The 14,956-nt window shown below is 39.6% G+C and overlaps 1 protein-coding gene across 1 annotated transcript; it reads left to right on the top strand.

Annotated features, from left to right (window-relative positions):
* Positions 1-1,430: 1,430 nt before the first annotated feature.
* Positions 1,431-14,633, top strand: STMN2 (stathmin 2; the record flags this gene model as incomplete). Its single annotated transcript, XM_080610240.1, has 3 exons — positions 1,431-1,601; positions 11,177-11,368; positions 14,170-14,633. 3 exons carry the CDS (start codon positions 1,431-1,433, stop codon positions 14,227-14,229), a joined length of 423 nt encoding a protein of 140 aa, XP_080466366.1. The 3' UTR covers positions 14,230-14,633.
* Positions 14,634-14,956: the final 323 nt, after the last annotated feature.

Raw genomic sequence — 14,956 nt, forward strand, 5'->3', positions numbered from 1 at the left:
ACTTCTCCTCAGTCCACGACTGGGGCCTATAGGCATTACAAAGTCAGTAAAAGTAACACTGTAAAGGTAAATTTCAAGGGTATTTATTGCATCAGCTGATATATGCTAGATCAAGAAGCAACATATTTTGGCCAGTAAGTAAGAAAGGAAGAGTTTTGTTTTAAGTACTTACTCATAATAAGGATATTATGCAAAGGATTTGATAAACGTATCCTCATTTCTGGTTTTATTTTAATTATCTGGATGACATTTTCATTTGTAACAGATAATGTCTTTAGCATCTGCCTATGGCAACACATGGGCAGTGTTTCAGAGCTGTTCTCAATTGCATTTGGATACGTCAGAGTATTTGTAAGAGCAACATGTCTCTCCACCTGCCAGGAGAGAGTGGAGTCATGGCACTCTTCCAATGCTAAACACATTTCCTGGTAGCCAGATTCATTTTCTATAAACCAGAGAGGGCTGTCTGCATTACACCCAAGGCTGAGGTCATATAAGAGATCAGAAGCATTCTCCACAGTATTGGGCATCTCATGTGTGATTTGGTGAAGGTTCAGTGTTCAGGAGAAATAGTTGAAAGTAAATATTCTAGAGAAATCTGCCAGGTGGAGGACAGAGCAGATTTGCTGGTCTCCAGCCAGTCACCCTGGGAGGAGCTGGGGAAGTGAAGTATGCTAACAAGGTCTCTCATTTCAGCTTACAAGGAGAAGATGAAGGAGCTGTCCATGCTTTCTCTGATCTGCTCCTGTTTTTACCCGGAACCTCGCAACATGAACATCTATAAATATGATGGTGAGTGTCTTTCTCAGGGGATCATCCTGCAGGTCAGATAATGTGCTGGTGCTGGGCAATTACTTAGGTCATCATCCCAGTCCATAGTGTTAGTCAGTAAATAATTTGCTGATCCAAGAGCTTATTTGCTAGTTTTGGCTATTACTGTTTACTGATTGTGTATTGCCCATGGTGCTGGCTATTGTTCCTCATAGCAACTCACTAAATTAATAAAGCTAGCCTTGTTTTACTGAGCTGTTCTTTTCCTACTACTCACTTGAGAATTACAGCTCTTCATAGCTAGCGTAATTCTCAAGGAAACCAAGAAAAGATGAAAGCACACTTAAAAAATTAATCAGCTTGGGCACTGCTCACGGGGGGTGTGAAATGACACAGAACCCAAATAAGCTTCCAAAACTGCTGTAAATTTTTATCTTTATGAGATTAAGGTATAATTAAGCTATTACAGATAAAATGGAATATACTTCTCCCAAGATGAGTTTTCAGCCCATAATCTGCCATTGCATTTAAAATGCCCAAGGCAAAGATGCTAAATCTTTTTTTTGTACTTCTGATCCTACACTAATGTCTGTGCTGCTTCCCTCCTCACTATTGCTGAGAATTGAAGAGCTTACCATTTCTCATGTCATTGTGCAGACATGGAAGTGAAACAAATCAACAAACGTGCCTCGGGCCAGGCCTTTGAACTGATCCTAAAGCCGCCATCTCCTGTCTCAGAAGCACCACGAACTTTAGCTTCTCCAAAGAAGAAAGAGCTCTCTCTTGAGGAGATCCAGAAAAAGCTGGAGGCTGCAGAGGAGAGGAGAAAGGTATCTTTCCTTAAAAACAAAATGCTAGTAATTTTAGTGTACGGAATAACAGCCAAGTTTCCTGTCCGTTTGTATGTTTTCCATTACCATTACTGACTCACAGTGGCATTCATGGACAAAAATTAACACGGTTAGAGAAACAAATGAGTTTATTTGCTTTCAGCAGCTTGCAAACAAACCTCAGTGGTTTTGATGCTTGGGAAGTATGCATCACAAAATACAGATAGCCTTGGACACAAGGCCCACGTGGCTTGCTGTGTGAATGTATGTAAGTGGTTCATTCACAGCATCTGTAGTAGTTGCTGAAACCCAGTGCAATTCTTCTGGTGTCTGAGAGATGGATGTGCAATTCAAACAGCTCCTGTCTGGGCTGACAGATCTTGACTCCATGTAATGCCCATGGTAATTACTCACAAAGCTTGCCTGAGGCAGCTAAAATATCCTATTTGTGCAGTATGAAGGCGAGTCAGCCCTGAATAAAGAGTGTTCTGGATCACTCACCACATGCTTGAATGAAGACGCCGGCATAGCGTAACTTACAACTAGTAAGGGAGGCATTTCTAGCAGGCACTCTCAATAGTGCTGTAAGTTTGCCTTGTAGGGTTATCTACAGACTGTCTTCCCTTCTTTATGACCTTACCCATAATGGTAAAAACCTGTTTCATAATCAGTAAGTTTTTCACACAGGGTTTGGGAGGGTTTTAGACCTCCTTCACTAAGGTTAGCACAAACGCAGGGTGCACGCAGTAGGAAGCCCACATTAAATGTATATTTGGCTTTCTGTCATGACTGGTGGTTTGAAGAGATCTTTATTTGCTCTTAGTCAGAACTAGCTCAGATTCCTTTTGGGTTGTTTTTCAGAAGATAAAATTCCAGATCAGATGATTTGGAGGATGACAGGCAAAGCCAACGAGACACAGCCAGCCTGAATTGCCAGTCTGAAAACTGGCAGTGTTCTGTAATGGGCCCAATGTTTATGCTGTGTTGCACCATTTCAGGAAAATCATGCTAGCTGCCGTGGCTACTCAAGATATGGTAATATGTTGTCCTGATTAATTTTTGCTGTGGCACAAAAGGAGAGCCACAGAAGCCAGAAAAGCCTCAGGAGCCAAAGGACTTTCCATGTTCTTCTACCCGGTGATCAATGTTATTTTGTAGCAAATCTGTTTGCAGCAGTTAAATTGCAGTTCACCTCTTCCAGCTGCTGATGAAGTCCCTGGTAGAGAGTATCCGAAAAAGAAAGAAGTCTTAGGTGTATCTAAGCCTTTCATTTATCTAAAAGAAATAAGTGATTTGTGACTAAAACTGACATGCACAGAATCTTCTCCAGATACCAACAAAAATGTATACAGAAGTACAGGGGCAGCAGATATGCCACAGCAGCACAGGGAGCAGCTCCAACAAAAGAGCTCCATTCTCCTTTCACTCCTGTCAGATCAGAGCAGGGTTGCTTCCAAGGAACCGGATGGAGTGATTGCACTGGTGTATGCGAGATGTGAGCCCATTAAAGTCGGTAGATCCAGATTACTGACAGGTCCTTAAAACCTGTCCCTCAGTTTTGATTTGCAGTGAAACCTGACTATTCTGGTCCTCACTTATTTGAATAATTCACTCAGATGAACACTGAATCATTGCCACAGCTGCCGTTTCTGCTGCGTTGCTAACACAAGGACTCTTGGCTCCTAATGTACACACATTAGCACTATGGCTTCTTTCAAAGTAATACTTCTGCCAGAATATTCATTTCAGTAAAAGCACGTGACCACATGTGAATATGCATTTGCACTAGCACCTGCCTGAAAATGTGAGCTTTCACACGCCAAAGAGATGGTATGACCCAATGACTCAATCTGTGAAGTGCCTCTGTACCAAGTACAAATACTCAAGTAAATATATGGAAACAGAATGAAATGGCAGCAATTAAGAAGCCTAATATTATGCATATACTTAGTGGGAAATATAAATTTAATATCCCTGAGATTTCATTTCATTGATTTCATTACTGTTCATTTCTTCCTAAAGAAAAAGTCATTATGCAATAAACTGGTAATCAGTGATACCAATACAGACACCTGCCATTTTTTCCCCTTGGTACTATATTCGTTTTGAATTAGCACATAACTGAGTTATTTTAATAGACAAGATCTTCCACATCAGCATTGCAGCATAGAAATTGCTAGGAAAAGAACAAAGAAGGGAGCAAGAAACTTCATGACATCACTGTTAACATCCCTGATGCTCTCACACCTCAACTACTGCCTTCATTTTAGGCCTGAAAAAGAGTATACAGCATAGAAGGATAAAAAAGCAACCAGAAGAATAGAAAATCTTACATAAGAAGATAAATTAAATAGTCCACTTCTCAGCTCGGAAAGAGACAACAGATGAAAGATAAGACAGAAGTCTGCAAAGTCATGAATGCTAGTCAGAATATTAATAGGAACAATTATATTCTAGTTTACACAATCCAAAGGGGAAGAAACACTCAATTAAATCATCAGACAGCAATTTCAGAACAAAGAGAGCGAATCACCTTTTCATGCATTGTTAATCAAGCTAAATTTGTTATCACAGATTATTGAGAGATTATTGAAGTACTATTTATTTCAAAAAGATAATAGCAAAACTGACAGAGAGCCACCTTTCAGGAACTGATTTTGTGACTGCAATCCCTGGCTCAGAAAATACGTAAATTAGTCCCTGGTGAAAGCTATCTATCTATCTATCTATCTATCTATCTATCTATCTATCATCTATCTGTCTCTCTGTCTATCTATGCATCTGTTTGTCTATCTCTGTGTATCTGCAGGAAAGGACCAGGAAGATTTGCCCAACTTCATTTATAATTTCTCTGAGCATCTTCCACTTTCTGCTGCTAGACAAAGCAGGCAGACTTTTTCTGACATCCAGCATGGCAGTTGTTATCATACTTTTCAATCTATGTACAACAGCCGTCAGGCATGACCACTCTCGAGCATGTCCTTCCAGCATAGTTCTAATTAAAAGCAAGTATAACTAATGGATGAGAATTGCCTTTTTTGAAAAAATACTAATTGATTTCACACTGTTTAGGATTGAGGTTCTGCTCTGTTAATTAGGCAGTGTTCATTAATAAATTTTCAGAATCATGAGAACATCTACTGCAAGGCATTCACTTCAGCAGTCTTCTGCTTATGCTGTGTCCTGTTTATCATCTTGTTTATTCCCCACAAGCTTTTACAGGGCTCTTTCACTTTCTGCCCCTTTTTTTCTACCTCACTTGACAGTCATGACCTCATACTCTCAGACCAAACCGAGAGTTTCACCTGAGGCATTTTTTCCTTTGCACCATACAGTGAGACTCATTTGGGCTCGTTACAGATTTGTCCTTTCTGTTTATAGAATCCTCTTTACAGCATGTCATTATTAATCCCATTATTTTTTTGGCTTATGTGTGCTATATTTTCCCACCTTGGCAGACAAACAGAAGGATCTTTTCATCCTTCTCACTTAAGAAATTAGAGCACAGTGACATTGTATGCAGCAGAAGTTTATTTCTTACAGAGTCTTTACCGTTCATTGATTTTAACCCATTGGCCTTGAATGTTGTTGGCCTTATTACCCTTGATGTACAGATTTCAAGAGCATATGTCGAATTATATATCTTTATTGCCCATGTTCAACTTACTAGTAGAAAAATGAAACACTAGTGGGACATGCATTTATACTAGACTTTGGATTATGGGAGTGAAATGGTATGTAATTAAATCCTTTTAATGGCTTTATATTGGGATAAAATTGAATCAGGCTCATCCCTAGTGCTTAGCACTACAAGGAAAGCAGGAGAACAGTCGTATTTTTTAACTTTCATGCTGTTGAACACAGACTTAGAAATACATGAGGTTTTAATACCATTACTATGAAAGCTGCATGATAAGCCCTCATGCAACCCAGCTGGCTGGGTCCCCTGCAGAAGGCTGTCAGCCTGGGCATCTCTGCCAGCATCGTGGCTGCACTCTGCATCAGGCTTCAGCACTCAACTCGCTGCCCCTTTGAGCCAGACCTGCCAAGGTCTGCCTTAAACTTAAACTTAAACTGCCTTAAACAAACCCTACCAAAACCTGCCCAGAGGCACTTCTTAGTACTCTTGATCCATCCCTCCTTTGGCACTGAAAAAAACACCCATGGTTAACCATACAACAGGCTGTTGTGGGGAAAAAGGCTTTGCCCAAGCAGGGAGCACGGTGGAGCTGGGTGGCAAATCCTCACTCCCAGTAACGTGTGGAATCAGCACTGGAAATGGGTGGTTTGGACACATTTTGGTTTACACTGTAGCATTTCCATACATTGTGCTTCACCCCTAACGTTCACAAAAGATAGCCAAACCTGGCAGGCCACCTTGCAGTTCCTCATCCAAACAGCATAAGCCTATGGAATATGTGCCCTCAGGAAGATATTTGCTACCAGCTAGGAGAGGGTTTGGTGTTAGGCACCAGGGTCTGCCTCAGAGCACACAGAGTCATGAGAAGACACAGCATACATCCCAGTGCTGACAAAACTGCTCCCCACAGTCTGCCATTGGCTTTGCTGCTAATGAGCTGTCATAAGACAAAGACAAGATCACGAGATTGATCTTCATTAACTTTAAAATGCTAGGCCTCAAGATGCAGCAGATCATGAAATGCCTTGAGCAGCTAAAAGCATCAGATAGAGGGCTCAGGTGGTACCTTTTGCATCCCTCCAACATGCCTTCTCCACCCCCATGGGTCACAAGCCTGAGAGCAGCAATTTTGTGCCAGCTGATGAAGAGAAAGAGAGTTCTCTTGAATCACATTGTGGATGGGCTTTTAATGTTTTTTTACTGTACTTCACATTCTCAGCAGCCCTGACCCAAAAGTCCCTTGGCAGATTGGATGATTAAAAAAAAAAGAACAAAACTCCTCATTTAAATTCAAGTACCATCTAGCCTGGTAGAAGTAGGACTTCAGCCTATAGCTACAGCTCAGATATCTCTGACTCTCCTGCCATATGGCCATTTCACTTCTCTGCTCTGATCCCATGGAGCAGGAGCATCCTCTTCTTCTTCGTGTCTTTTCAGAATGCCATTGCTTTGGGAGAAAAATTTCCTCTCTGTGTGTATTTGCAGACTACCTGGGACAGTGAGTCCTCATGACAACCAGAACAGGTGCTAATGTATTGCAAGTAGAATACTATTCCCAATGAGGAACTGGATGCAACCATGGAGAGATTTGAAGAAGCCAGTGCCATGAGTGAGGTCTCACTTAAGTACATTCCCTCATTTGTAAAAGGAAAAAATCTTGACGTCAATTCCTTCCTCTGCAAACATCACTTCTTCAAGCTACCATTTCTTTCTGATTAATACCTAGGGTTTACCTTGGCATTTACATTGCAGTAGGAGCCTTTAATCCTGTCTTTGCATTCTGCTCCATCAGTAGTATCTCTCAAATACACAATACACTGTTCTGCTGAACAAATGAATTTTTAAAAATCCAGCCAGTGAATGAATGTGTTGTGAAAGTGGAGCTCTCATGACTGGTAGGGTGCCTCATGCATCTTAGTAACTAAGGGTGCTAGTAACTAAGGTGAATGCATTCAAGACTAAATTCCCAGCTTAAAAGCAGTTGTCTGAGCCCCTTTATTGCTTAAAAGTAATCCTTTAATTTTATCTCTGCATAAATTACTTCAATGTTTTGATGTACATGTCAAATAAAAATAGGTAAATGTGAGAAAATAGAGTACAAGCTGCTCAGATTAGTGGAATTTTCTTCCTGTGAGTAATAGTTTAAAAATACGTGTATCTCCAAAGCCAGTTTCCATAAATAATTTTGCTCGTGTTCTAAGTGTTCAGTTGCCTGCATCTATCTCTGGCCAGATACGCATGAGATGTGGATTTCCTTTTGAAACACTCATCTCTGAAAGGTGGGTGTGCACAGCATCCTTTAGAAATATGACATGAATATCACAGGAGTTGGCCTGCATTAGCCACGTTTTTAGTATAGCAGTACTTTTCAACGAGCAAAGGTTTCTTTACCAGGAATGCTTTGCAACACTTACATTCCTCCACATCTACCATTAGATGCTGCAGCTGTAGCTGCATTGATTATGCCTTGTTATGTTTAAGAATTCTTCTGGATATTCCCCCTTGAGTATTGTTTTATTGGTTTTTTTCTTTCTCCGCAATTTCATACTTTTCTCTCCTTATTAATCTTCTTTATTTTCATCCCATTTCCAGCCTTTTTTACTCATTTTCTCACAATAACTGTACTAGAAGCAATTGCCATAAGCCATTTACAGCTGTGTTAGAGAAGGGACTATCAAGGATTTGAAAATATCCTTTCCAGCACTTCAAACAATACACTGTTGAAAATAAACTTCCTATGTATGTTGGAATCCTGCATCAACACTGTGGGAATTCAAACACAGCAGTTAAAAGCCAGCACAAACAACAAAGGGAGTCTATTAATCCCAGCCCCACTAGGTATCTGGGTCATTCATTTACCCATTTCTGGATGTATAGTAGACTTTGAACAGACAGGGTAGCCAAGTTCTTTTGCCAAATGTGTTGGAAACAGAAAATCGTGTGACAATCCAATACAAAAAAATATCAACCGCCTTCCAAAAGTGTCATAAGGGGATTTCAAAAATGGCCTGAACACCAGGGAAACAGGCAGACTCACAGCTGTTGTACAACACCACTAGAAGAGGGATGTCAGTTGAAATGACACTCTACCCTGTGGATGTTTTCTGGTGGGGAGGGGTGTTCCTTTATTTTGAATGAGTCCTGATTACCTTGAACATCCTGAGTGAGGAAAAAGAATGCTGTTTAAGGCATATCTCAAAGGAAAATTGCATTAAGGGTGTACAGTCAGTTCTTGAGGCCTGGTTTAGCCTTCATTCTGACTTTTACTGCTGCCAATGTAATTTGCATCCAGTAAATACCAAACTAGAGAATGAGGATTTTCTTCATTATCATGGATTAGTGAACAGATTACTTTTGAATGTGTTGTCTGCCAGCGTAGCCTCCAGAACTGTATGTTCTTTGAGATGCAACTCTAATTTTTCACTGTTCTCCTGGATTTATGATTATAAGAAGTAGTTTCAGAAGGCAAAGGGTTTGAATGGAAGAAAACAAATCCTGAAAAAGAGGCAAGTGCCGCAAGGTCTCAAAGGCATTTTGCTACCTCCCGTTAAAAGCCAATGCTCTTTTCAAAAATGCTGCTTACAAACACAGTCCAAATCTTACTGTTTATTATAGCATCTTCATATGCCCTGTATACATCCTCTGAAATGTTTGTTTTCCAAATCTGAAAAGGTTTGATTTTATAATATGTTATATATACATATTGAAACAGTATGAAATGTTTGCTTTCCAAATTAACAAGTCACTTCTTAAACATTTCATAGAAAAGGACATTACAATTTATATCATAGTACCTTTTCTAGTAAAGTGCTATTAGAAAGGGAAATAGATTCTTAGATTATGAAGATCACTTTAAGATCTCTTAAGCAAAAAGTTCACAAAATTCATATTGGCAACCAAAATTTAATGACAATAACTTTTCCAAAAGTAGATGAAAAGTTGCGATTGAATAGTAAATTAAACAGAAAATGCAGAATAACTTCGCAAGCACTGGTCAAACTGAGCCACTCAAGTTGGTCCATGTCAAGATGAAGATGTTCGAGTATTTCAGTTTTAACATTGTACCAAATCTTTAAAAATAACTTTCTTACATTTTGAACTAGCCTGCAGTTAAAGAAGTGTTAAATGCTAAGTATCTGAAATAAAATATTTTACCTCAAAATCACCTATTTTTATTATAAGATTATTAAAATTATTGATGTTTTTCTTAAACTTATGGGGCTTTTATGATTTTTAGTTAGTCTACAAAATTGCTTCTTTCCCAACAATTTTTCCCTTTGGCTCATGTGCCTTCCATTCTCTACCAGTGAAACTCCCTCTGCTTTTGGCTGCAGCTCTCTGGGGACATTTTGTTCCCATTGGCAACACCTTTTGGCCTGCACAACAGTTATTTTCTCTGATTCAAAGATCTGAAAAATGCTCGTTCAATTACTCTCTGTTCAGCATATGTTATAATGGAGGTAAGAGCCAGAAAGAGCCTTTGTGAGGTACCAATCATTTCAGTAGATCATTCCCATCAGCAAGTGCTCCCAGAATCACAGTTTGAGAAATGAGAACATAATTGTGACCAGGCCAGAGGTGAAAGCAGATACCTTAAGTGGCCAAGATGGATGAAAGTAGCTCTTTCTTCTGATCTCAAGTAAGCCATTACAGCCTTTCAAAGCTATAAACGTTTTACTCCAGTGTCTTGCTGCAAGATGTTCTGCCTGGCTTTTGCAGCCTTTCCTAGACACTATTTAATTTTCCTCATCAATGCATTTGGCTTGATGTGTATCTTACCTTTGTTAAACTATTTGTTTTCTCCTCTTAACTGGATCTTAATCACATAAAAGAACTGCAGCCTTTTTCACTGTGTTTCAAGCCATATGACAGAATTTAATAGGATTCATTACCGCTAATTGTAATTATTGGTTAAAGCCCTTAATTTAGGCCTTAAATTAATTCATTTTTACAGATAACAATAGCAACAGCATATTGTAATCTGCACTGAAATATGCACTTAGCTTCCCAGAGCCACATTTCATTCCCTGTTTTCTGTTTGCTTCTCATGCTCCCTCTAATTTATTTTATCCAAAAGCATACAATGTTGTTTATCATTTCCAAATAACCCCTCTCGAACATGTTGTCTTTTCAACTAGACTTGCTTGGAGGATGGGCCCAAAGCTGCAAGTTTTTGGCTTCTCTCCTCGGATTAATGATTTCATGTTAGTAGTTTGATTTAAAATAAATAACAAAGCTTATGCTTCGGAGCAATGAATTTACAAAGAAAAATAACACAGTATTACACATAGGCTGCATCCTACCTGCAGTTTCATCTTCCTTGCAAAATTTGAACTTTCAACTAAAAATAGTGCTCTTCTTGTTATTTTCTATAGAATAAACCCATTTTTTTCCTTCCTAATCAGTGAGATGAAGCCAAACATAAATATCACGGGGGAAAAAGCATTGTCTTAATTGATTCTGTCTGTCTTTCACAACAGTAAACTTAGAAGCCCATTTTTAACTATTTAAGCACATCAATGGGCAGTCCACCTTAGGTGAAAAATGCACCTTTCCTATGTCTCCTTTTAACACTACAGATACCTTTAGCCCTCCATTCCCAATCTCTACAAATACAATGCTCATAAGTGAAAGACTGCAGCTCTCAGAGATTGGGCAACCACAGCAGTAATCCATAAAACCCAGGGCAGTAACACATGGCAGCATTTCTTGTTGACAGAAGTGCTTTGGACACCTCTCTGCTGCTGTCTCAGGCGCATACCCTATTAGTGGAGATAATCTGCTTTATACACAGAAGTGATCATTCCAAACAGTGCATGTAACAACAAAGCAACAAACTTTATGCAGTTTCCAAACTCAGTAAACATCTTGCCCATGGTGGTTACTTTGCTCTGCATAAGTATTTAATTTAAGCTGTGTGTCTCTCTGTTTCCAGTCCCAGGAGGCCCAGGTGCTGAAACATCTGGCAGAGAAGAGAGAACATGAGCGAGAAGTGCTTCAAAAAGCTTTGGAGGAGAACAATAACTTCAGCAAAATGGCAGAGGAAAAGCTGATACTGAAAATGGAACAGATCAAAGAAAACCGTGAAGCTAACTTAGCTGCTCTTATTGAACGTCTCCAAGAGAAGGTAACCACACCATCACTCTTCACCTTAGAGAGGAAAATCTAACCAACATTTTGGAGAGATGTTGTGGGTAGATCTTATCTCAGTTGCTACATGCTAGACTTGAGCGATTTTTAAGTCAGAGCCCCTTACGCTTGTCTAAACCAATACTCACTTTTGAGGTGAGAAGGGACCTCTGGGGGTCATTTGGTCCAACTCCTCTGCTCAATCAGGGACACCAAGACCCAGATGACCAGGAGCATGTCCAGATGGCTTTTGAATATCTCCAAGGAAGGAGACTTCACAACCTCTCTGGACAATCTGTGCCAGTGCTCAGTTACCCTCACAGTGAAAAAGTGTTTCCTGATGTTCAGAGGGAACCTCCTGTGTTTCATTGTGTATCCGTTGCCTCTGATCATGTCACTGGGCATCACTGAGAAGAGCCTGTCTCTGTGTATCCTCTGTTGAGGTATTTATATACAATGAGGAGATACCCGTGAGCTTTCTCTTCTCTGGGAGAAACAGTCTCGGCTCTCTTAGCCTTTCCTCCAGTTCCTTCATCTCCATGGCTCTCTACTGGACTCTCTCCAGAGAAAGGTTGATTTTCTAGATTTTAAGAAGTGCTGTGAACAAATGAAAGGTCACTTTTGTTTAGATTTCAGGTTTTAAGTAAGTCATTGATCAATTCGAACAGTTGTCCTCTGTCTGTAGCTCTTGGTTTCTCAGAGGAGAAAGATGGAAAAATATGGGGAACAAAATCTTTCCTATACATCCCTGTACAAAAGGGATCTGTTCTTCCACAAGTCTTACAACTAAAAGACAGTAAATTTTCTCTTGGAGATCTTTGGCACAGCCAAAGGAAACAAGTAAACCATAAACCCCACCATGCAGGACCAAGTGTGCCAGTCTCAAAACAACCCTTCCATACAAGAGAGGGAAATATGTGCATAAAGATTTAGAATTGTTAAGAAAAAAATAATTATCTCTGCGTGAGTGATCACTTGTGTCTTTCAGTGATGAACTTTCTAATATGTTAGTGAATTGACTAACGAAGAAAATAGCTCTCAGTGGTTTTCAATGAGATCTTCTCCATAAGCACCTCTACTTCTTTAATGGAGACAAAAATCTCAGAGAGTAGGAAAGAAACAGCAGAAACCAAAGGATGATGCTACAAGTAACTACGCAAATGGGATAATTCTTGAACGTAAAAGCTGTACCCAGATTACTTGACATTTTTGCATTAGATTAGTTTGCAGGCACATATCCCAGATTTTATGAAAACAAGGGAAAAAGCCAATTAGCCATCCTTGAGGTCCAGAAGGAAATGAGGACAGCTGAAGCATCTCTCTGTCCTAGGTTAATGTTAACAGGCTGTTAAACCCCATTTCTACAGCAATAAAATAGCATATGTGCATGAAATCCAAAGAAAACTTCCGAAAAAAAGATGACAGCAACTCATTTGGGAGCATTTATACAGACCAGTAATCAAAAATTGCGTGACTATACAGCTTTGCTAACACAAAAGTGAACCCTGAATATGCAGGAAAAAAAAAAGTGAGGCATCTGGATCCAAGCTTCAAAAGTTACACAGAACTGTGGATGCCCAAACTTATTGGTGTCTGGAAGTTCTGCAATCGAAGGTAACTTCTGTATACTGCAGTTAATAGGAGCTCTGAGGAAAAAGTCCCTTATAAAATCTAGCCTTCAGAATTATGGATCTTTTAAGAACTGTGATTTACAGGTTCACTTGATGCAATAAGCTGGCCTTTGATCCATGGTCCAACTCAGACAATAAAAAGATAACCGTTGCCTTCTGAAAAATGTTTATTATAAAAAGACCCACTAATGCATGGAAATACATAGGAGGTGCCTTAAACAATCCAGCTAGGGATGGATGTTTTCTTCTGTAGTCAATTTATGCTTGTCATTTCATTGTCCAGGGGGTTTTTAGTGATCAGACACAAGAGGTAAAAGTCTGATAGTTTGACAGTTGAAAGGAGAGAGGCATAAACCAAAACCTCTAAAACCCAGAAGCTGCCAAAAATGTTGACTTTATAAACACCCCAAGTAGATCATTATTAAATTAGTTTGACATCTGTTATTCCTGACCACAGGCCCATTTCCACAGAAGTATATGAATATACAGTGGCCCAAATAAGTCTGAATTAATAATGACTGCTTTTGTAAAAGGGAAAACAACATGGCTGAAAGTGGACTGAAAGGCCAATATTGACTTTTGGTTACCATGTCCCTTCTCCATCACAGCCAGATAAACAACAGAGAGGACAGAAAGCTTCAACATTCAGTGTAAGGGGATGTTTGAGATGTTCAGATTGACCCATCTTGATAGAACTGAATTCTTGGGCCATTATATATGGTTTCTAAGTGCTACAGATAGATAACACAGTAACTAAACATTACTTCAGCATACAATGTGCACAAAATTAATTCAAGCCCACTCATCCTTCCCTAGCTTAAGTTTAACATCTAGGAATTCAAAAGGCAAATGTGAGCATGAGGCACATTTTGTGCTGCAAGCAGCACTTCTCTGTGTGGGCCTTTAAAATGAAACTCTTTGAGGTGCTGAGGAGTATAAGGCCATATCAGATATAAGACTGAGCTCCAGAAAATAAGTAGAATGTAGGCCTCAGGCTGGTCTGGTGGATGGCACCTTTCCTGAGTTGCAACCTCTAAAGATGGCTGTGCTGCAAAACAAGTTTTTCACAAGCATTAAACGCGCAGCCTAAACGGGTTGTTATCAGGAGCTTCCCTGGGCAGGTAGAATGAGAAAAAGGTTTGATTTTTCCCTTCTTGGTGTTTTTCAGGAGAGGCATGCTGCAGAGGTCCGTAGAAACAAGGAGCTCCAGGTGGAACTGTCTGGCTGAAAACAGCAATGGTGGATGTGACCCATCCCCACCATTAGTAAACTCCCCCTGCCTATATTATTATGGATCATGCGATATCAGTATGGGAAATGTATGACATGGTTTAAAAGAAAAAATAAAAATCAAGAACTCAATAAAAAACTTTAAAAAAGAAACAAAAATGAAAACAAAACCAATGTGGTCTCTTTGCAGAATGATTTGCTTGATGTTAAAAAAACTTGGATCTTATTTTGTAAATATTTACATTTTTGTTAAAAAATACAAGTATTGCATTATGCAAGTTATTTCATAATCTTACATGTCCTGTAACAGGCTTCTGATGTTGTCTACTTCCACTCGGTTGAATTTGCTGGGTCTGTTCATCTGAAGCACCTCATGTCTAATTCCATCCCCTGCGACTTTCATTCCAATCCACCACGAGGTCAGTAGTAGTTCTATGGTGCTAGAGACCAGTCATTGCCTAATAACCTAGACTGCTTTGCCATCAATAAGCTTTGTTGAAACAGCGACTAGATCACAGGTATTGTGACTTCACATTCAGCTGTCCAAGACAAAAGGCTCTTAAAATGTAGTTTCTTCACATGCAACTTGCACTACAGGACTCTGTAGTGTACTAAATAATTGAGGTTAAATAGCCTCATGCAGTACTTGTTTCTGCTTCTTGGGGTATGAGGCAACAAACACAGCTGTCCAACAGAATGAAAGCAAGTGGGATCAGTTTGAGGCA

This window comes from Psittacula echo (assembly GCF_963264785.1).
Source record: "Psittacula echo genome assembly, chromosome: 2".
In the NCBI taxonomy this organism is placed as follows: Eukaryota; Metazoa; Chordata; class Aves; order Psittaciformes; family Psittacidae; genus Psittacula; species Psittacula echo.